Below are 24,250 nucleotides of genomic sequence, written 5' to 3'. Positions count from 1 at the left end.
AGCTCTACTCTGTTTGATTGATCTCCAGGCAGGAAATCTCGGCTGCCCTTTGTGAGCATCTGCCTGCCCCGCCTTCGGGTGCAATGCCCACTGGATTTGCAGCAAGAGCGAGCGCATCTTCGGAGTAGCGCCCGTCAAACCTTAAGGCGGCTTGACGATACGCGCGGACTTCAACTCCCAGAATTCCCTATACGCCGTCAAGTCGAGGAACCACCCACCCCACCACAACCCGAGGCCTCTGCGCAGGCGTAGCGCGTGACGCAAATGCCCGCAAGTTGAGGTCATCTCTCTGCGCGGGCGCTGCGGTTACGTCACCGTCGGGGAAAAGATGGCGCTGGCCTGGCGGAGGTGCTTGGTACTTTGGCGGCGGCCGAGCTCGGCCGGATACGCGACCTTGGGAGGTAGGCCCAAAAGAAAGACAGGGGCTGGTTTCCCTCCTCCCCTCCCGGCGCGGCGAGGAAAAAAGGAAGCCTACCCGCCCCATATCCTCATGTTTGTCTTTCAGACGCGGCGCAGCCGCAGAGGAGAGCCAGCCTGAAAGAGACCCTGGCTGAACGCAGAGCCCAGAAGGAGTTGATCTACGTAAGTCCCTTTTGCGCCCTATCGGAGCGGGGGGGGGGGAGGGGGAGGTTGTCCTGCGTGGCTGATACTCAACGTCGCAAAGGGGCGGGGCTGGCTGTTCTCGTCGTCACCCTCCCCCCCCCGCCGCGCGCTGGCTTTAAAAAACCGTTTTAAAAAAAAAAGTTAAATGCGGAAAAATGGACTGGATTGGAGTTTTGCAATGTCTGTGGGGATTCTCAGTCATCCAGGTCATGGTTGTCCCAAAGGTGCTTTTTTTCAGGAGGCAAATGGACTTTCTTGTTTTTCTTTGAAGATGTTTCACTTCTCATCCAAGAATAGAATAGAATAGAATAGAAAATATGGAATGGGACAGAACAGAAGAACAGAACAGAACAGTGAAGGGAATGGTGAATTGAATAGAATAGAATAGAAATAGAATAGAATAGAATAGAATAGAATAGAATAGAGAATGGAATGGTGAATAGAATAGTATAGTATAGTATAGTATAGTATAGAATAGAATAGAATAGAATAGAATAGAATAGAATAGAATAGAATAGAAAATATGGAATGGGACAGAACAGAAGAACAGAACAGAACAGTGAAGGGAATGGTGAATTGAATAGAAATAGAATAGAATAGAATAGAATAGAGAATGGAATGGTGAATAGAATAGTATAGTATAGAATAGAATAGAATAGAATAGAATAGAAAATATGGAATGGGACAGAACAGAAGAACAGAACAGAACAGTGAAGGGAATGGTGAATTGAATAGAATAGAATAGAAATAGAATAGAATAGAATAGAATAGAGAATGGAATGGTGAATAGAATAGTATAGAATAGAATAGAATAGAATAGAATAGAATAGAATAGAATAGAATAGAATAGAATAGAATAGAAAATATGGAATGGGACAGAACAGAAGAACAGAACAGAACAGTGAAGGGAATGGTGAATTGAATAGAAATAGAATAGAATAGAGAATGGAATGGTGAATAGAATAGTATAGTATAGTATAGAATAGAATAGAATAGAATAGAATAGAAAATATGGAATGGGACAGAACAGAAGAACAGAACAGAATAGAATAGTGAATGGAATAGAATCCTTAGGCACGGTCACTCACGCCCTCGTTACTTCTCGCCTGGACTATTGCAATGCTCTCTACATGGGGCTCCCCTTGAAGAGCACCGGGAGGCTCCAACTAGTCCAGAATGCGGCTGCGCGGATAATTGTGGGAGCACCACGTTGCTCCCATATAACACCTATCCTGCGCAGCCTGCACTGGCTGCCGGTAGCCTTCCGGGTGCAATTCAAGGTGTTAGTGCTCACCTTTAAAGCGTTCCATGGCTTAGGACCGGGCTATTTACGATACCGCCTTCTGCCACCGATAGCCTCCCAACGACCTGTGCGCTCCCACAGAGCGGGCCTGCTCCGGGTGCCATCAGCCAAACAGTGCCGGCTGGTGACCCCCAGGGGGAGACCCTTCTCTGTGGCAGCACCGACCCTATGGAATGAGTTACCTCCTGGGTTACGCCAACTTCCCGACCTCCGTACCTTCAAGCGGGAACTGAAGACTCTGCTATTCAATCGGGCGGGACTAGCCTAAATATTATTTTAATTTGATATTTTAGTTTAACTTAGTTTTAATTGAATTTTAAACTGTATTAATTTATTTATAATTTTATAGTTTAGGGTTTTATATCGGTCGTTTGACCGTTTTTAGTTTTAAATTGGCCGGTTAAATATTTCATTTTAAATGTATTTTAAATTTATTGTGTACCTATGTGTTTTAATAAGGCTGTACACCACCCTGAGTCCTTCGGGAGAAGGGCGGTCTAGAAATCTAATAAATAAATAAATAAATAGAATAGAATAGAATAGAAAATATGGAATGGGACAGAACAGAAGAACAGAACAGAACAGTGAATGGAATGGTGAATTGAATTGAATAGAAATAGAATAGAATAGAATAGAATAGAATAGAATAGAAAATATGGAATGGAACGGAACAGAAGAATAGAATAGAATAGTGAATGGAATAGAAAAGAATAGAATAGACTAGAAAATACAGGATAGAACGTAGCAGAAGAATAGAATAAAGTAGAGTAGAGTAGAGTAGAGTAGAATAGAATAGAATAGAATAGAATAGAATAGAATAGAATAGAATAGAATAGAATAGAATAGAATAGAATAGAATAAGGGATGGGGATGGGGATTGAATTGAATGAATTTTTTATTGACCAAGTGTGATTGGACAACAAGGAATTTGTCTTTGGTGCATATAGTTTGGTGCATAATTCCCATCACCAATCTCTTTCCACTTATGACTGTATGACTATAACTTGTTGCTGGCAATCCTTATGATTTATATTGATATATTGATCATCAATTGTGTTGTAAATGTTGTACCTTGATGAACGTATCTTTTCTTTTATGTACACTGAGAGCATATGCACCAAGACAAATTCCTTGTGTGTCCAATCACACTTGGCCAATAAAAAAATTCTATTCTATTCTATTCTATTCTATTCTATTCTATTCTATTCTATTCTATTCTATTCTATTCTATTCTATTCTATATGCTCCCAGTGTACATAAAAGAAAAGAATTCTAAGGTACAACACTTAATGATAGTCATAGGCTACAAATAAGCAATCAGGAAACAATATCAATATAAATCGTAAGGATACAAGTAACAAAGTTACAGTCATACAGTCATAAGTGGAAAGAGATTGCTGATGAAAATGATGAGAAGATTAATAGTAGTGCAGATTTGTAAATAGTTTGACAGTGTTGAGGGAATTATTTGTTTAGCAGAGTGATGGCGTTCAGGAAAAAACTGTTCTTGTGTCTAGTTGTTCTGGTGTGCAGTGCTCTATAGCGTCGTTTTGAGGGTAGGAGTTGAAACAGTTTATGTCCAGGATGCGAAGGGTCTGTAGATATTTTCACAGCCCTCTTCTTGATTCATGCAGTATATAGGTCCTCAATGGAAGGCAGGTTGGTAGCCATTGTTTTTTCTGCAGTTCTAATGATCCTCTGAAGTCTGTGTCTGTCTTGTTGGGTTGCAGAATCAAACCAGACAGTTATAGAGGTGCAAATGATAGAGGTGCAGGTACAGATGACAGTGCTTACTCCAATTGGGCTCTTGTGTCTTGTTGTGATAAAGTTAAACAGGCCACTTTTCTTTTTGGTAATCCACAGTGACCTCTGCTTAAGAGGCAAAGCCCCAAGAAAGAGCAACCCAGGGACTTATAAATGCTATGTGCTTAAAGCTCAAAGCATTGTTAGAGACCCCACACACCCACTTTACGGTCTGTTTTGTACACTGATTAATGATCCCAAAATTAAATTTTTGTGTAGTTCAAATAAAAAAAAATCCTCTGGAAAAGAGAAAATAGTATTCAAAAGTACAACTAAAAATCATGGTTGATGCCTGTGCAAATAGGTGAGGCAGATATTTGAATCGGTGTCTGACTGAGATTTTTTGTTCTGCGATGTCCGCTAGGGCAATACTCAGAGATCTGAGAAGATGGAACCGGATCAGGATTGGACCAGCGTCTATCCAACGGCAGCTTCTTTTAAACCTTCTGCGGTGCCGCTTCCCATTCGGATGGGCTACCCAGTCAAAGGAGGTGTACCTCTTGCAAAAGAAGGGAACTTGGAACTTTTGAAGGTGAGATTCAGGTCTGACTACGTCAACATCCATATCCTGGGTCTTTTAGGAAGCATACCGAGACCTTGGCAGAACAAGTCCTTAGAACAAAAGTATTATAATTATATGAGAAATACCCTATCTCTGAAGATAACTGCAAATTTATTGTAAGTATTAGCACTGATTTAGGAACTAACCATTTTGGGCCGTGATCTGAAATACTGGGTGGTTCTGCTTGGGTGAGAAAAGCTGGAGATTTGTTCCTTTAAATTGTTCGGAGGATTTGTGACAGGTTCTACTTGAATTACCATTGGAGAAAAAAAAAAGCTTACCATCACATGAGTTTAATCTGAAGACCCAGCTTTAAATCTGAGTTACTTTGAGTCAGCTGTACTCAATCAACTTATCTCTGGTATGATCAGGGCAGTCAGCTACCCTATCACGCAATGCAGGCTACTTCAGCTGACTGCTAGCTGCAGTTCAGCAGTTCAAATCTCACCGGCTCAAGGTTGACTCAGCCTTCCATCCTTCCGAAGTCAGTAAAATGAGGACCCAGATTGTTGGGGGCCATAGGCTGACTCTGCAATCCGCTTAGAGAGGGCTGTAAAAGCACTATGAAGCGGTGTATAAATCTTAAGCGCTATTGCTAATGCTATCCCTAGAGTCCTAGTAGGAGAAATAGAACCAATGCATAATATTCCTTAAAAAATAAACTTGGGCCGTGGTAGCTCAGGCTGTAAGAAGCCTGTTATTAAAACACAGCAGCCTGCAATTACTGCAGGTTCAAGCCCGGCCCAAGGTTGACTCAGCCTTCCATCCTTTATAAGATAGGTAAAATGAGGACCCAGATTGTTGGGGGGGCAATAAGTTGACTTTGTAAAATATACAAATAGAATGAGACTATTGCCTTATACACTGTAAGCAGCCCTGAGTCTTCGGAGAAGGGCGGGATATAAATGTAAATAAATAAATTAAAAAAAAAAAACTTCCATTGAGGACATGACTGGTTGAAGACATGTCTGTGAATTACATGGGCATGACATTGAAGCATTAATTGACAGCCAGAGATTAGAGATCTGCACCCTGAGCAAATGGAGTTTTCCTTGGATCGAGAGGAAATCTGGAGATTGCCCATTTGATTCTGTAAGGTGGCTCCTCAGGATGTTGGGTGGGATCCGAAGGGATTCTGCTGCAGTCTTTCAACTCTGAGCCCCTAAGAAGCAAAACATGGAAGGTCTGTGCTACAAAATGAGATCGCTAGCCACTAGGAACAGAAGCCCACACACATTAAATTGGCTGAGGTTGAAACCAGAGTGTGCAAAGAGGTGTGCTCTTGAGCCATTCGGTTTTATAAACAGAGTTGGAGGTGGGAGGGAAGAAGTTAATGGAGCAGTCAGAGTCTCCTGGATGGCTGTAGGTGTTGTGGTTGCAGCCTGAAGGAGCTCCCCCCACCACACCTCTGAGGGCGAGCTCATTGACTGATTTTAATGAGACATACTTGTTTCAGATCCCCAATTTCTTGCATCTGACACCAGTTGCCATCAAGAAACACTGTGCTGCTCTGAAAGGTCAGTCTTCAACATTTTTCCCCCCCCAAAAAATGAAGCTTAGAGACACCAGGAAGCAGCTAGCTGTTTAGGATCTGACTTACGTTAACTAAAATGCAGTACTTCCAGGGTTATAATAGGTTTTATTATACAAAGGATGTGAAGAAAAAAACAAATCTTTAATAAATCACTTCTATTTAAAAGAGTGACTTTTGGGCTAGAAATATGAAGTGCTCTTCATCATAACGAAGATCACGCATAGCTCAGGATTGAGATATGTACCATGTGGCTATGCTGCTATTTAGATAGATAGATAGATACATAGATAATAGATAGATGATAGATAGATAGATGAGATATATATATATATATATATAGATGATAGATAGATAAATAAATAATGATAGATAGATAGATAGATAGATAGATAGATAGATAGATAGATAGATAGATAGATGATTGATAGATAATGATAGATAGATAGATGATAGACAGACAAATATACATCCTTGTTCAAGGATGCTCTGACAAAGACCTAAAATGAGATGGAGATATGAGGGGACACACACACACACACACACACACACACACACACACACACACACACACACACACACACACACACATATTTGACATAATGTCCTTTGGACATTTCTGTTCAGTTTGTTTTTATAAACCCCTGAACAAGTTGTAACATTGCCTTAGGGTTTATTGGGAATGACATTAGCCCTCCGTGAGTGCAGATTGTGGTACTGTGTAATAACGACCATGGCTAAAATGATGTCTTGTGTTTTTCTTCCATAAACGGGCAATTCAGACTTCTGCACAGAGTGGCCCTCTGCCTTGGATAGCGACGAGAAATGTTTGCAGCACTTCCCCATTGAAATCGGCACAAGTGACTACGTTTCAGCAGGGCCATCTCTTCGTAATCCGAAAGCAAGAGTGGTGACCCTGACAGTAAGTGAAGGGGTGGGGGGATGGGGAGAATCAGGTTTCCTAAAATGTGTTCAGCTGCTTTGATTGCAAGACGCATAAAACGTGATAGCGTTAATCATGCATGGGGGATACAGAACAAATATTTTGGGAAGAGAGAAAATGTGCTGAAAAAAAGGACACATTGTTTGCTGCTACTCAGCCATTTGTCCCCATCCCCCCCCCTTAAGTTGCTTATAAAGAATTTAAAACAGGGGTCCCCAACCTTTCGGACCTCAGGGACCTCTAAATTGATAACTTTAAATCCCATGGACCACTAATATGATCTGCCTAATGACTGGGTGGGTGGGGTTGGTGGCTAGGTGGTCATGTGACTGAGTGGGCGTGGCCAACTCAATATCATTCACATCGAGGGGCCGAGCTCTTTACAGCCGCAACAGGAAGCAGTTGTTGGAGCTAAGCAGCCACCACGGGAAAGAGTTGGCAAAACAGCTCAGTTCAAATTGGATCCAGCCGAGAAGAAGGCTCAGCTGAAGGACCTCACGGAGGACTATGAGCATAGGCTTTCCAAGCAGAGGGAAGACCTGCGAGAGTGCGGGAAGACCAGGTACTGGCGCCTGGAGGCTCAGTGGGCTGAGATGGTCAACCAGTTCCAGGCCATGATACAGTCCCACTGAAACAAGGCCCTCCAGCTCTTCGCCACCAGCAGCACTTCCCTCCAGCCTTCGCCCAAAGTCCTGCACCAGGAGGCTGAAGCAGACCCCAAGTTGGAATTTCCACCCCCTCTGACCCACACAAAAAGACCCCGAAGTGGGGAGACTCTGCAGCAACACAAACGTTCATTGCATATATCTGGCCTGGGAGCCGTAATTTGAGGACCCCTGATTTAGTGCAATATAAAAAATGCAAATAATTTTTCTGCGGACCACCAAAATTTTCTCACGGACCACCAGTGGTCCAGAGACCACCAGTTGGTAACCACTGATTTCAAAAGCCTGCACACCGCAAAGCTACCAGAATGTCTTTACTATTACTAGGATGTTTTCTAGAACCTTTTTCTTCCTTTCCTGGGTCTTTTCAGTGTCAGCAATGTTGCGATTTGTGCTTGATTTGGTTTTCAGCATGATAACTTTGTTATCTTTTGTTGTTGTTCTACTAAGAAAGTTAAAAATGCTGCAGAGCAAATAAAGCACAAACAGAAACGTTACTTTCAGTGTTTTAAGTAGGGCAGAGTGGCAGGATATAACTTACGGGACCACCTACTGCTACCGAATACCTCTCACTGACCCGTGCGCTCTCATAGAGAGGGTCTCCTCAGGGTGCCGTCAGCGAGGCAATGTCTGTGGGGGCTCCCACCCTCTGGAACGAACTACCCCCGGACCGTAGCTTCGGACCTTGGACCTTCCACTGAGCTTAAAACATACTTATTTAATTGTGCAGGACTGAGCTAGATTTTAAATTTATGGGTTTTAATTGGGTTTTATTTTTATATTTTAATTAACGGGCTTTTAGAATAAGTTTTTTAATTGCTTTTATATTGTATTTATGTGTTTTTAAGTGCCTGTGAACCGCCCTGAGTCCTTCGGGAGATAGGGCGGTATATAAATATGATTAAATAAATAAATAAATAAAATAAAACTGCAGCAGGTAAATAAATCTTCTTGCGGATTCAGATGAGGCCTCTTTAGCCCTTCAGAGCTCGGCTAATTGGTTTCCCTGAAAATAAGACCTATCCCTGAAATAAGTGCTAGCATATTTTTAACATGTGTGCCTAATATAAGCCCTACCCACAAAATAAGCCCTACTTAAGACCCTTTGCAGCCGCCCACCCATTCTGTCTACTTGCTGGCAGTGCCACAGCCACGAAGCAGGGTGGTAAAGCTGTCCTGTGCGCCCTGCCCCGGCTCACCTCAGGGCCCCTGCAGGCAGGTCACCCATGCCCCCAACACCTGCCTCTTATTGCGGGCGGCACCATCTAGCAGGACCCTGCATGGTTGCCAGCCCACTTCTGCTTGCTCGCAGCTGCAACGGAGCGGTGGGGGGGCGAGTGGTATGTTGGTGTCGCAGCTGTGAGGCGAGGCAAGTGTCGGGGCAGGGAGGGCCTGGCTGTGGGGACTCTGAGGTAAGCCGGTGCGGGTCGCATGGGGCAGCTCCACCCACCTTGCCTCGAGGCCACGGCATCAGCGTATTGCTCAGCCTCCTACCTCATGGCCTCCTGCGCCGCCCCAAGCAAGCAGAAAAAGTGGCTCTCGTATATGGGGCTGGGGGGAATAAGACACTCCCCAAAATAAGCCCTAGTGCTTATTTGTGGGGCCAAAAGAAAATAGGACACATCAAATAGAGCAGTGGTAGTCAACCTGGTCCCTACCGCCCACTAGGTGGCGTTCCAGCTTTCATGGTGGGCGGTAGGGGTTTTGTCCTACACTGAAGCACTTTCCTTTTTTTTTAATTTAATTGACTTTTTAAAAAAAAATTCATAGCATTATTAAAGATTTATTCTGCCAAACTTAGCGAAAGTCCGACATAAAGTATTTGGTAGGTAATTATTATTATATGCTTTAACTTGCTGTAACTCTGCTTTATAAATTATATAAAGTAAAGTTACTTCCCTACTTTATAAATCACCAGTACTTTGGAACCGGCGGGCGGTTAGAAAATTTTACTACTAACAGAGAGATAAAAGTGGGTGGTAGGTATAAAAAGGTTGACTACCCATGAAATAGAGGGAGGAAGAAAACTGTGTTTTTCCAAAAATAAGACCGGGTCTTATTTTTTTGGGAAAGACGGTTTTCTTCCTCCCTCTATTCGCTGCATCCTTCTCTTGGGTCTTTCCTTCATTACAGGTAGACTTGAATTTAATGACTACAGTTGAGCCGAAAGTTTCTGTTGCAAAGTGAGGCGGTTGTTAAGTGAACCGTTGCCCCATTTTACATCATTTTTTGCCACAGTTGTTCCGTGAATTGCTGCAGTTGCAGTTAGCAACACAATTGTTAAGTGATTCTGGCTTCTCACATCGACTTTGCTTTTCAGAAAGTGGCAAATATGTTTGTCTCTGGGGGACCATCTAGGACCTACTGTCAACTTGCCTACCTACCTGATTTGTAAATAGAGATTTTATGTGATTCACTGCAGTTACTTTTTTGGCCTTCTACTGTCAAAGTTGCTAATAGCTTGATTTCCCCCTCCCATCACCCCCCACCCCCAGGTTAAACTGTCAAGTCTCAACTTGGATGACCATGCAAGGAAGAAGTTCATCAAACTTGTAGGAGAGCGATATTGTGGGAAGACAGATTCCGTTACTATCACAACAGACAGGTAATGCAATGGGAGAACTTTCTCTTGGCCCAAACGGGCAATATTCAACGTAACTGCCCACCCAAACTGTTTTCCTGGGATTTAAAAACTGCTCCGCTAAATTTTTAAGATTCCAAATTATTTTTTTATGGTTTGTAACCTAATCGAGCCTGTTGTAGGTGCACAATAATAATAACAGTAACAGTTGGAAGGGACCTTAGAGAGGTCATCTAGTCGAACCCTCTGCTCATGCAGAAGACCTGTACTGGGGATTCGAACTGACGACCTTTTCTGATCGACAAGCTCAGCGTCTTAGCCACTGAGCCACTAGTCAGCACAAATGAAATGAAATGAAAGTGAAATCACAAATGTGACTTCAATTCACCGTTCTCTGATTCAATTTTATTTTAAAATTAACATGTTATTCATATGCTATAACATGGGGTTGCTCAATTTGATGCTTTCCAGTTGCCGATTGAGAATGCTGGAATTTGGTATATATTTATAGTTTTCTTCTTTTCGAGCCGTGGTGGCACAGTTGTTAGAATGCAGTATTTGTGGGCTAGTTCACTGCCCACTGCCAGCAGTTCGATCCTGACCAGCACAAGGTTGACTCAGCCTTCCATCCTTCCAAGGTGGGTAAAATGAGGACCCAAATTGTTGGGGGCAATAGGCTGACTCTGTAAATTGCTTAGAGAGTGTAAAAGCACTGTGAAGCGGTATATAATAAGTACTATTGCTATTACTATATTTTTCTTGTTTTTCAGATGTCCTCTAAGAAAGCAAAACTATGATTACGCAATGTACCTTCTAACTGTTTTATTCCATGAATCGTGGGTAAGAATATTTGCTTATTGATTACGTATTGTTTGAGTACTTGCTAGCTTTAACAGATCCCATATATTGACAGGGAAAAAATCAGAACAATCCCATTCTTACAAGTTTCCTTTCTGACCAGATAGAATAGCATATAATGATATAGTAAAGTGGCTTTAATCTTTCTAAAATGCCCAGACCAGAAATCACAGGCATCATTCTACATCCTGAGAGATCAGAATAATTCATTAGCGTGCGTGATAAGTACACAACTTTTTCTTTTAGATAGTTACATCTTTCCAAAGCTTGTAAATAATAGATCCTTCAATTAAATAAACATAATGCCTAATAAATGTGAATGTAAGGTAGTCCTCCACTTAAGGCCGCGACTGAGGCCAGAATTTCAAAGTGGTGGTTTAAGTGAGCCCTGCTCAATTTTACGACCCTTTTGACAAGGTTAAGCAAATCACTGCACTGTGGACCAGAATCACACAGTCATTAAGCAAATCTGAATTTCCCTGTTGACTTGACTTGTCGGAACCTGATGGGAACGTCTCAGATGGTGATTCCTTGATCCTGTGATGCTGCGACCATCATAGATAAATATATGGAGAGAGAGAGATTGTCGTGTCCCGTTCCTCCTCTGACGGCCGGGTCTGGGAAGTCTGTATCAAGCGTGGCCACGAAGCCTCTGCAGCTTTGCCAAATTCCTGTCAGAGTTCTCAGGGCAGGCAGGAATCCAAGGTGTGACTTCAGCAACCAGATGAGACTTTGCCTGACTCAAGGAATGCCAAAAAGCAGATCCTTTATATAGGCCATGGGGTGTGGCTCCATGACTCAGCACTTATCCAGGCCTGCCCCTGCCTTCCTTTTGCTGACGTCGCCTCTCCATTCTCCAGAAGCGGGGATCTGTCCACTGTGTCTTTTCGTCCTCAGCTGCCGGCAATTCTAGCTCGTGGCTGACTTTGTGCTCACACGCTGTAGGGAGGTTTGTTTGCTCAGTCTGTCTGGGCATGATGCCAGGGCTGGAGGCATGCCAGGCCATTCTTCTTTACTATCAGTCTCTGTCTCAGATAGCAGGAGATGGGAGGGGCCTGGCTGAGGAGAGGGTGGGCGAGGCACAACAGAGATTTTCTGGTTGCCAAGGACCTGAATTTTGATCACATGACATAGGGGTTGCTGCAACGGGTAAATGTGAGAATGCAAGAACCAGTCATAAGTTAAAGATTACATGTATGCATTTGTACATCTGCACCCTAAGCGCCTTTTCTGCGTGAGAGAGTCAAGGGGAGGTGCTCACAAGTGCTCTGACAGCCCCAGTGTAGAAATGGGGCGATGCAGAGAATGGATGTGTCCCATTTATTCCTAGTCTCCACTTAATTCTCACTCCATTTACCTTTTTCCTATCTTACTAAATCTTAACATGCGACATTTAACGTTTTAACATCTCATCTTCTCATCTTTCCTAGTATCTTCTCCTATTGGTTTCTTATGATTTATTTATCAATTGTTGTTTGTAACTTACGATTAATGAGCGTAACTATGATTGTGACCTGTGATCTATTACTTGCTGTTTATATGTATACTGAGAGCTTATGCACTGGAGACAAATTTCTTGGGAATTTGGGTGATTCCTGGGTGCAATCACACTTGGCTGTGGTGGTCTCTCATGATATAAGAGTCAAACACGCGTTCTTCCCCGGGATGAGAGCCCAGAGTCAAATCCAAAGCTCCCTTTTATTATAATTCATGCAAGGGGATACATACATGTAGCATCATGATAGGTCAGTGAAGATGCATGTACAATGAAACAATATATGATTGGCTGAGGTGCTGCCTATTCAGTGAGTGCTAAGCTGAGATAGATACCTGCTATGATAGAAAATAATTTCTGCGTTATACCTCTGTTGGTACCAGTGTGTGTCAGGTTCTTCCCAAGGGCAGAGATTCCTTGGGGATGAGTCATAGGTAGGAGACTAAAATTCACATGGTCCAGCTGTTAGTTTGCCAACTAGTGGTCAGCCATCTAAACAACTCTACACTTGGCCAATAAATTCTGCTCCGCTCAGCTCTGCTCTATTCCATTCCTGTTTCCATTCTGTATCTGTTCCATTCCCATTCCATTCATTTCATTTCTATTCTGTATCTGTTCTGTTCTGTTCTATTCAATTCATTTTTAGTTCTCTATTCTGTTCATGACTAATGAGGTAGGGACTGGGAATTAGGAAGCAGGGCTTGTGAGCCCAATAGGGATCCTAAAACAGCCTTTTTTGGAACGCATCACATTCTCTGTGGCCTGAACATTGCATGAAAAGAGATCTCTGCTCCTGCATGTTTTGGCTAATCTTGACCTTACGGAATCTGGATTCGCAAATACCTAGAAAGCCGTGTGAGAACCCGCTGCTGTAAAATGCCAGAATTGCTTCAACAGTGCTGCTTGCAACCGTGGATTGGATTACTATGTAGTCCGTGCTAATTAAATGCTTTTAGCATTTTCAAAGCTTTAGATAATGAAGTTTCCCTCATTACCAATGCACGGCCGTCTACTTACCTTTCTGCAGCATTCAAACACTGATTCTACACTGGAAGCTCAACAGTTGAGGTTACTAATTCCAGAGTAGCATGTGTGCGCTTGGCTCTAGGATTACCTAGTGATGGAAGACTCGGGTATATGATATGTGAGTGCTTAGTGTGTATTGAGTACACACAAGTCTCTTGCCCTTTTATTACCTTTCAGCCTCCACATGAATAGTTAATGGCCTCATCAGTTGTAATTGTCTTTGATTTCATGAGAAATTAATGACCTTCTGCAACACATCGCTTTCTCTTTTTTCATTGGTGATCCCTCAAAAAAGAAACCACATTTTTTAGAACTTTGGGCAACTCCCCTGAATTTTTATCCCCTGAATTTTAGAGATGTTCAAATTCAAACTCAAATCTTTTTTGTCAGCGGATAGCATATGTACAATGAAATTGGTTGAGCTCCCTTAGTGCACATACCCCCCCCAACACAATATAACCTTTTGGGCCCACCGGAAGTCAGGAAGCACACTGTGTTTCCTGCCTGTGTCCAGAGCCTTTCTAGGAGCCTGGGGAGGGCGAAAATGGCCTTCCCCCCCACCCAGAGGGCCTCCGGAAGCCGGAAACAGCCCATTTCCCAACTGGGGAGAGCAAAAAATGGGGCCCACCATGCCATCATGTGCCAAAAGCATGGGGAGCATGGGGGGAGGGTTGCATGCACGGGGTGTGTGGGTGTAGAATTATGGGTATGGGCACACACTCGTGCGACCCCCGCCCCCCGCACTCCCTCCACTTTTGGCACGCGATGGCAAAAAGGTTAGCCATCACTGCTCTGTTGTTGTTGTTGTTAGTTGCAAAGTCGTGTCCGACCCATCTAGTGCATCACAAAATTCTAAATCCAAACTACTGTGGTTTTTTTGAGATGTTGTGTTACGATGTGGAGTTGGACTGAATTCTTTCAAGGAGCAAGAGTCTTCCTAAAATGCCTCCCTCCCATTTCTAAATTGGACATGGAATTTTGAATTTTTGTACTTTGAAAAGATAAGACCAGTGAGCTCGAAGGGATGGGTGGTAGTTTTAAGTTTCTAGATGACGTCTAGAAGTGTTATTTTTTTGAATCCTGGAACTGATTTGATCATAATCTAAATTACGGAAAGATCATGTAATGATCCACTGTCAGGCCAGATCATTTAGGAGACACAACAAAACAAATTCCAGAGCAGCTAACAGTGCCTCAATTTTAGTGGAAGAGATATTTTCCCCAAAATAAGACCTAACCAGAAAGTTAACCTTAGCATGATTTTTCAGGATGCTCGTAATATAAGCCCTACCCAAAAAATAAGCCCCAGTTAAGATCATCAGCCAGACGAATGCAGTTAGTACATATTTCCCGGAAAATAAGCTCTAATGTGTCTTTTTGAGCAAAAATTAATATAAGTCTCAGTCTTATTTTTGGGAAAATACGGTAGATACCAGTTCCAGACATTATATCATTTAGATAGAGGAAAAGGAGAATTAAACCTGGGTGCTGATGATTCCTTGCTCTGAATTATTTCATGTAAAACTTCCATTTAGATGTTAAAAGAGAGTTTGGAGAAAAGATTTCAAAAATCTTAATAGGAACTCGCAACTCAAAAGGACTGAATGATCAAAGTTATCGGAGGCTTATTGAATAGCCAAGACACTTATGCATTATTATTTTTTTGGGGTGGCGTCTTATATCATTTTCACTTGAACTTTGTTTACGTGTAACCTGAAAAGTTTTAAGAACTGTTGGCAACCATAGCCTGTTCGGGTCCTTTAAAAAAGGAGGAGAGTTATATGCCACTAACCCAAAATGAATCAGATTAAAAAATTGTAAGGAAGTTGATTCTTCCCCATTCAGGCAGTTCGAATCAATTTCAGCCTAGCCTTAGAGTCTTCGTTACTTCTTCCTAGCAATATGTTGTTAGCCCCATCAGTGGGTTCTTTCTGACAAATGCAGATTTTTTTTGACCAGATAAACATCACTAGGGCAGTACATACGGCTCTTGTTTTTCAATTTATTTATTTTATTTATTAATTAAACTTTTATACCGCCCTTCTCCCGAAGGACTCAGGGCGGTGTACAGCCAAGATAAAAAGCAGTAAGTATACAAAGTTAAAAATCAATTTAAAATACCTATTCAATAGTGGCCGAATTAAAACCGTCAAATTGACCAACCTAAAATACCCCATATAAAATTACAGAAAATTTAAAGATTTAAAATTTAAAATTTAGAAATTTAAAAAATCTAAAAAATCAGTCCAGTCCCGCTTGGATGAATAAATAAGTTTTTAATTCCCGACGAAAGGTCCGAAGGTCAGATATTTGGCGCAAACCGGGGGGAAGGTCGTTCCAGAGAGTAGGAGCTCCAACAGAGAAGGCCCTTCCCCTGGGGGCCGCCAGCCGGCATTGCTTGGCGGACGGCACCCTGAGAAGACCCTCTCTGTGAGGCGTGCGGGTCGGTGGGAGGCATGTGGAACAGCAGGCGGTCCCGTAAGTACCGGGCCCTAAGCCATGGGCGCTTTGAAGGTGGTAACCAAAACCTTGAAGCGCACCCGAAGACCACAGGTAGCCAGTGCAGACTGCGCAGGAGAGGTGTTACCGGGAGCAACGCGGTGCTCCCTCAATCACCAGCGCAGCTGCATTCTGGACTAACTGCAGTCTCCGGTACACTTCAAGGTAGCCCCATGTAGAGAGCATTGCAATAATCCAGTCGAGAAGTGACGAGAGCATGAGTGACCGTGCATAAGGCATCCCGGTCAAGAAAGGGGCGCAACTGGCGGACCAGGCGAACCTGGTAAAAAGCTCTCCTGGGGGCGGCCGTCAAGGGGTCTTCCAACGACCGCCCGTCATCCCGGAGGACGCCTGTTGCCCACTCTTTCCGTTGGGGCCAGTGCCCCGCCCCCAACAGTCAGCCGCGGTTGCAGCTGACTGTACCGGGATGCCGGCATCCACAGCCACTCCGTCTTGGATGGATTGAGTCTGAGTCTGTTTCTCCCCATCCAGACCCGTACGGCCTCCAAACAACGGGGCAGCACTTTGACCGCTTCGCTGGGGTGGCCTGGGGTGGAAAAGTACAGCTGAGTATCATCAGCGTACAGATGATAACTCACCCCAAAGCCACTGATGACCTCGCCCAACGGCTTCATGTAGATGTTGAACAGGAGAGGCGAGAGAATCGACCCCTGCGGCACCCCACAAGTGAGGCGCCTCGCGGCCGATCTCTGCCCCCCTGTCAACACCGACTGCGACCGGTCGGAGAGGTAGGAGGAGAACCACCGATAAGCGGTGCCTCCCACTCCCAACCCCTCCAACGGCGCAGCAGGATACCATGGTCGATGGTATCAAAAGCCGATGAGAGATCCAACAGGACCAGGGCAGAGGAACAACCCCTATCCCTGGCCCTCAGAGGTCATCCACCAACGCGACCAAAGCTGTCTCCGTGCTATAACCGGGCCGGAAGCCGGACTGGAACGGGTCTAGATAGACAGCTTCCTCCAGGTACTGAGGAACTGCCGTGCCACCACACTCTCTACAACCTTCGCAACAAAGCGAAGGTTGAGACTGGACGATAATTACCCAAAATAGCTGGGTCCAGGAAGGCTTCTTGAGGAGGGTCTCACCACCGCCTCTTTCAAGGCAGCGGAAAGACCCCTCCATCAAAGAAGCATTTATAATACCCGAGCCAGCCTCGTGTCACCTCCTGAGTGGCCAGCACCAGCCAGGAGGGGCAGGTCCAGTAAACATGTAGTGGCATGCAGCCTCCCAGCAACCTGTCCATGTCCTCGGGAGCCACAGAATCAAACTCATCCCAAACCACATCAACAAGACGAGCCTCAGTCATCTCATCTGGATCATCGCAATCTTGGTCCAAGCTATCCCGAAGCTGAGCGATTTTATCGTATAGATAACCACTAAACTCCTCGGCACGTCCCTGTAAGGGGTCATCCCGTCCCCCCTGGTGAAGAAGGGAACGGGTCACCCGAAACAGGGCGGCCGGGCGGTTATCTGCCGGCGCAATGAGGGAGGCGTAGGGGCGCCTCGGCACCCTCAGTGGCACTAGGTAGGTCTTTGAAAAGACCTAACTAGTGTCCGATCAACCGGGCGGCTGGACCTCCAGGTGCTCTCTAGGCGTCTTCTCCGGCGTTTCATCTCTCTCAGCTCCTCAGAGAACCAAGGAGCTAATCGAGATCTGCGCCGGGTCAGAGGCCGCAAAGGCACGACACGGTCCAAAGCCCCAGCCGCGGCCTGTTCCCAGGCCGCGACTAGTTCTTCAGTCGTGCCATGGGTAAGATCCTCAGGGAACGGCCCAAGCTCCGTCTGGAACCTCTCAGGGTCCATCAGGCGCCTGGGACGGAACCAACGCATTGGCTCCGTCTCCCTGCAGTGGTGAGTAGCGGTCTGAAAGTCTAGGCGGAGGAGAAAATGATCTGACCATGACACCGGTATTGTCACTAAATCTCTTACTACCAGATCATTAAACCACTGTCCAGAGATATAAATCAGATCCAGCGCAGATCCCCCCGTGTGAGTAGGGCCATCAGTTACTTGAATCAGGTCCAAGGCCGTCATGGAAGCCTGGAACTCCTGAACCACTGTTGATGACAAGCCAGCCGATGGCAGATTGAAATCGCCCATGACCAAAAGTCTGGGGATCTCAACAGCCACCCCGGCAAGCACCTCCAGTAGCTCAGGCAGGGCTGTAGTCACGTAGCAAGGAGCCAGGTACGCGATCAACAAACCCATCTGATTCTTATGGCCCCACTTCACAAGAAGGATTCACAGCCGGCTATCTGAGGAACAGTGGTCTCTCTCGGCTCTAGACCTCTCTCATTACAACCGCCACCCTCCACCCCTACCCTGGGCCCTTGGCTGATGGAATGCTCGAAACCTGGCGGGCACAGTTCAACTAGGGCACCCCTTCTGCACCCAGCCAGGTCTCCGTAATGCCCATAAAGTCCGTGGATTCCCCTGGATAAGATCGCAAATCAGGGGCCTTGTTAACCACGGACCGGCATTGCACAACATCAACCGGAGGCCCGGCTCTGAGGATCCTGACCTTCCGGGAACGGGAAAGACTAGGGGCGGAGCACACGATCGCTTTTAAACAGCGAACACGTGCTCCCAACGAACGATACGGCCCCTTGCTTCCGCCATATCTGCCCCTCCCACTTACCGTACAGATGGAACCAACTTCCAATTCTGGAACGAACCTCACCCCTCCCTCGGACCAGATGAAAACGCCGTGAACTGGGACTGAGACTGAACCAACCTCCCCGACGGGATCTCCTCCCGCCACTTTCCTCCCCTTTAAAAACCCTTATTAAAAACCTATGTACAAAACCCCATAAATTCTTCTTCCTCGATGCCACCTCTCCGGGTCCCAAGACCTCGTTAAGGCCGGCCTCGATAACCCAGATGGCCATTCCTGCGAGGCGGGGAACCTCGCAGTTGAAGAAGTTCGCAGCCGATATTTCATGCATAAAGATCTAAATAACAGCGGGAGAGGAAAAGTTCCCGGTCAGTAGATGGTATTGCGGACGATGGGTGAGACCGAACAGTCACAGACAACGCCAAAAGGCCGGTAGGGCAACAGTTAGATGAAATAAAAGTTGGGCTGATGAATTCTGCCCATAATGTCACCCATCGACTAAGGTCAAAGTTCCACCTGCCAGAGCTGTTCGTATCCAAACCGGCGATAACACTGCCGATCAAAAAGTGCGGCAAACCGCCCAGGCATCCGCAAAGATGGCAAATGCGGTCAATGATGGTGAATCGTTGGGTTGTTGGTACCCGTGCTGCTAAGCAGAGCTGCCAAAAAATCAGCGGCCCACACTCAGTCGCCGATGTCCTGACGACCGGCTGCAGCAACCTCGCCAAGCCAGGCCATTTCTAGCGCCAATCCGCGCCCTTCCAAAATGGCGGCCGTCGTTCATCATCATTAGTAGTGGCCTCCAATGGTATCAGGGCCACTGTTGGTATCATTGCCGCTGGACGCTTCAGCCGGTGACACCCATGCTGGGTAATCGCCACTGATGACCCATGCGGCCGCCTGGCAGTGAACCACAAAACCGGGCGGCTCTTCTCAGCGGGCGCTGCTACCCGCCCGGCACCTCTGCCCGTTCCTGGCAGCCGGGGTCCAACAGGGCCCACAGGTCTTCATCCGCTGTCGGGAAGATGGTCCACAGGCGATAGCTCCAGGCCGCCGGCAACAGCTCTCCGTTCTTCCGGCGGGCGCTGGCGGGCGCTGCCCCATGCCACGCCCAACCAAAATGGCCGCCATCCGCCCGTCCGCCGTCCGCTGCTCGCCCGGCACTTTAGCCCCGTTCCTGGCAGCCGGGGGTCCAGCAGGGCCCACAGGTCTCTATCCGGCTGTCAGGAAGATGGTCCATAGAGCGATAAGCCCAGGCAGCTCGGCCACAGCTCTCCGTTCTTCCCGGCGGGCGCAGCCCCATGCCGCGCCCACCCAAGATGGCCGCCGCCATCCGCCGTCTGCCGCCCGACACTTCAGCCCCGTTCCCCGGCAGCCGGGGGTCTAACGAGACCTAAAGATCTCTGTCCGGCTGTCGGGGAGATAATCTGCGGGGCGATGGGTCCGGGCAGCCTAGCAGCCACCTCCGCGGCTTCCTGGCCGGGAAAAAACCCGACCCGCTGTCGGCATGTATTTTACAACGCCGCCATCCTGCACATGCGCAGAAGAAGAACTTTAGCAGCTTAATTCTTATCTGTTCTACCGTAAGCCACCATCCTGGGTGGAAACTTGCACAACAATTCACCTTTGTGGTTTTTGAAAGGGCTGAAGTGTGACTCAAAAGTCCTGAATATTAAAACGTAACATTTACTGCCCCCAAGTGGCAGAGGTCAGTTTTGGCACGCGTAGAGGTCTTGCAGACATTTGTAGGAGTCTGTTCATTCTGCAGATTATCTGGCAGCTTGGAAGCAGAGATGGGTTTCAGCAGGTTCTGACCAGTTCTGGAGAACCGGTAGTAGAAATTTTGAGTAGTTTGGAGAACCGGTAGTAAAAATTCTGACTGGCCCCGCCCCCATCTATTCTCTGCCTCCCAAGTCCCAGCAGATCGGGAGGAAATGGGGATTTTGCAGTATCCTTCCCCTGGAGTGGGATGGGAACAGGGATTTTGCAGTATCCTTCCCCTGCCACACCCACCAAGCCACACCCACAGAACCTGTAGTAAAAACGTTTGAAACCCACTACTGCTTGGAAGTCTTTTAAGTTTATAAAAGATTAATGTTAAAGTTAGTGGGAACACATATGCCACATTTTCTCAATGAAAGGCGGAAGATTGGTTCGGATGCCTGTTAAACAACTTTCTTCTGTAAAGGAAAGTACTGGCGTAGGAGTAACAGGATTTGAGTGGGAAGTTGCACCTTTGTGGCTACTCGTAAATTTCTTTATTTGAAAGCTGAACTGCAGCTTTTCATTGGCATCAGTTAAAGGCCGGGCTGGAAATTAGATTCTATGGGCACCGGGCCCAAATGTTCCTTGACCATTCAAGTTCTTGTATATTACTATAATAAGGAATTCTATCTTTCTACTTTCCTCTTCATTTCTATTTTAACAAATAACTTCTATCTGGGATGCATCACAGGGCTCGCTCATCACCAACAATTCTAGAGGTCAGCGGGTTAGAATCAGAACCCCAAAGAAATGTTGTTAGTTATGTCTATGGAGATTCTCAGTCATCCAGGTCATGGTTGTCCCAAAGATGCTTTTTCAACTGGAAGCAACCGGACTTTGCTTGAAATAATAGAAAACTTGCTTTGTTTTTCCTTGAAGATGTTTTCGCTTCTCATCCAAGAAGCTTCTTCAGCTCTGAACTGAAGCACCTTTGGGATACAGTTTAGTCATGGTGGAATTAAATATCAATGGAGACTCTTTATAGAATAGAATAGAATAGAATTTTTTTATTGGCCAAGTGTGATTGGACACACAAGGAATTTGTCTTGGTGCATATGCTCTCAGTGTACATAAAAGAAAAGATACGTTCATCAAGGTACAACATTTACAACACATGTATGTGTTCCAGATGAGTAAAATAAATGGAAATGCACTGCCATCGTTATCCCAACTCATGAAAACCAATTTATAGTCTGGTGGAAGGGAGCTTGTCAAGTCTTTTGGCAGGAAAAAGCCACTATTCTTCCTTAAAAAGTAACATATGGCATTGTCATCACACGTTAAGCAGCGAAGACATCCCACTCAAATCCTACAAGCCGTTGAATACTCTTTGGTCTTCCTTTTCTTCAGTGCTTCCCAAGGGAAGAGAGCATGTGAGAATATGTGATAGTATCATTCTGACAATTGTACCAACTTAGTAAATTTCATTTTTCAAGATGTTTTTATCAGAAGTTCTGGAGTAAATATCAGAAATAAATTCAGATAGACCAAAGAAGTAGGGTGAGAAAGGAAAGAGAAAAGCATTTAATGAAGTACAGAGCTTCTGAAATGTTTGAGAATAACAAGATTTGGTCTGTAGAATCCCTTTTTATTAGTCTTTGATTTGAGCTATTGTATGTATAGCATAAAGTTTAGTGTAGTTACTTTATTCTACCGTAAAATTATTTGGCTAAGTTAACTGTGGATGGTTATTCATTCAATTAAATAACTACAAGCAAATAGGAAAAAGCCTGTTAAATATAAGTGTTACATGATTAAATATAAGTGTTACAAAACATAGGGTATTTTGGAAAACGGTTTATGACCGTTTTAGTTGATTTGGCCTACTAAATATTTCGTTTTAATTCTGTTTTTAAATTTGTTGTTTGTATTTTGTGTTTTTAATATGGCTGTAAACCACCCTGAGTCCTTCGGGAGAAGGGCGGTATAGAAATTAAATTACAGCAACAGCATCTCTACTTTCTAATGGTGGGCTATTTACTGTATTTTTCAGATTATAAAATGCACTTTTTTCCTCCAAAAAAGAGGGTGAAAATCTGGGTCTGTCTTATACTCCGAAATGTAGCCCTGCCCAGCTTCTCAAACAGAGGTTTCAAAGGCTGAAAAAAGCATCAGAATCTAAGCTTCAGAAAAAAAGCCCCCAACCAGAATTTCAGAAAAAAAGCCCCCAAACAGAACTTCAGAAAAAAAGCCCTCAAACAGAGCTTCAGAGGCTTTTTTTTCTGAAGCTGTTTTGGAGGCTTTCAGAGGCAGAAAAACAAAAAAAAAGCAAGGCACAGAGCTCACAACCAAGGAACCTGTTGCTAAAATTCACCTCTGGGAACAGCTGATTGGGGGTATTCTGGGAGGCCGATTCACCTGCCAATCAGCTTTTTTCTTATTTTCCTCCCCAAAAACTAAGGCTTATAAAACTTATACACTGGTGCGTCTTATACTCTGAAAAATACAGTAGTTAAAAAAAAATTTTTTTTTAAATCCTGCTGCCAAAGTTTAGAACATTACTTAGTTTTGGGACACAGGGCTTCCCATTCACGGGCAAAATTGAGAAGGACAGTCAACTTCCAGAGCAGATTTACTCCCCTTTATTGAACTTCTGCTTAGCTTCAGAGGAGCCCCAGAGGCTTTGGAAGGTGCTACCCTAAACCTCTGGCGTTTGCATGGACTGCATTTCTGATTTTTCAGCTTTTTCTCACCGATTGTGTTTTCGTTTTGCTTTCCAGAAAACGGAACCGTGGGAAAAAGAAATCACAGAAGCAGATATGCTGGAGTACGTCTGGGAGAACAGCGTCTCCGAAAAAAATGCTTTAAAGACATTGCTTCAAATAAGAGCGGCTGAAAAAGCTGAAGAAATCAGCAGAGAGGAACTTCTCGCCTCTGAGGTGATGCAGGATTACAAGAAGTCCGTGGTTCTCTTGAAGAATGAAGGGGAAACAGAGAAGAATCTTTTGGCGTATAAAAACTCGGTTAAAAGACTGTTAAACATCCAGGGCTTGTAATGTAAGTAGTTATTTTTGTGGGATGCTGTATATGTACCGATGGACATAGTCTTAATAAATTTTTTTTTAATATCCAGTTGCAAAATGAAAATGATAATCTTTCACCACCTCCTGCTCCCCAGTACATTTCACCCAGAAAAATCAACCAACCAACTACAACATATCGTATTTTTTGGACTCTAATTTTTTCGGGCTATAAGTCGCACTTAAATTTAGAAGTGGAAAACAACAACAAAAAAGTTTTTGATCTCTCTTTTTTTGGGCCTTTCCCAGCCTTATTTTGGCCTGTCTTTTGGGCCTTTAGGCTTTTTCAGCCAGTTTTCAAGGGTTTTTTTGGCCCGTTTTCGAGGCTTTTTTCACCCTGTTTTTGAGGGTTTTTTTGGCCCATTTTTGGGGGGTTTTTGGCCCTGTTTTCAAGGCTATTTTGCCCCATTTTCAATGGTTTTTTTCAGCCCATTTTTGGGGGGTTTTTTGGCCCTTTTTGGCCCATTTTCAAGGCTTTTTTCAGTCTGTTTTCTAGGCTTTTTTCAGCCCATTTTTGTGGCTTTTTTTGGCCTGTTTTTTGGCAATATTCGGTCTACAGGACTCAGCCGGAAAACGGCCTGAAAAATGATAAAAAAAACAGCCAAAAAACAGGCATGTGTGCGCCGACCAGCTGGTCTTCAGGTTTCCAGCGCTCCAGCTTGTGCACATGTACACACATGCATGCACATTCCGGTTTGGCCACTCGATACCAAAAAGTTTCTCCATCTCTACCCTAGAGCAAGCCCTGTATTCCTTCATGTTACTTTTCTAATCACAAAAGTGGCTGGGGTGGTAGTGTAGACCAGTGGCTCTCAAATCTTTTTCTTCATCGCGGATCCCCTTTAAATACCTTCTGTGGCCACGGAAAAGAGCCACAAGATTCCCAAGACTCAAGATTTAAATCATAACATTTCTTCAAGCCTTCTCAGCAACCCTGTGAGGACATCATGGTCCTCCAG

At 44.8% G+C, this 24,250-nt stretch overlaps 1 protein-coding gene across 1 annotated transcript; it reads left to right on the top strand.

Moving 5' to 3' along the window:
- The first annotated feature begins 271 nt into the window (after positions 1-271).
- On the top strand, positions 272-23,339 carry MRPS35 (mitochondrial ribosomal protein S35). The gene is made up of 8 exons (XM_058191273.1): positions 272-401; positions 506-582; positions 4,074-4,241; positions 5,728-5,788; positions 6,585-6,724; positions 9,906-10,015; positions 10,762-10,831; positions 22,992-23,339. The coding sequence occupies exons 1-8, from the start codon at positions 329-331 to the stop codon at positions 23,265-23,267; spliced, it is 975 nt and encodes a 324-aa protein (XP_058047256.1). The 5' UTR covers positions 272-328; the 3' UTR covers positions 23,268-23,339.
- Positions 23,340-24,250: the final 911 nt, after the last annotated feature.

The sequence above is a fragment of the Ahaetulla prasina genome, chromosome 7 (genome assembly GCF_028640845.1).
Source record: "Ahaetulla prasina isolate Xishuangbanna chromosome 7, ASM2864084v1, whole genome shotgun sequence".
NCBI classification, from domain to species: Eukaryota; Metazoa; Chordata; class Lepidosauria; order Squamata; family Colubridae; genus Ahaetulla; species Ahaetulla prasina.
The sequence above is the reverse complement of the archived record's forward strand: the minus strand, read 5'-3'. Positions and strand labels throughout refer to the sequence as shown.

Coding starts and splice junctions, on each gene's coding strand:
- MRPS35 (XM_058191273.1), top strand. CDS start 329: ATGGCGCTGGCCTGGCGGAGGTGCTTGGTACTTTGGCGGCGGCCGAGC. Junction 5,789..6,584: donor ACACTGTGCTGCTCTGAAAG/GTCAGTCTTCAA, acceptor CGGGCAATTCAG/ACTTCTGCACAGAGTGGCCC. Junction 6,725..9,905: donor CAAGAGTGGTGACCCTGACA/GTAAGTGAAGGG, acceptor CCCCACCCCCAG/GTTAAACTGTCAAGTCTCAA.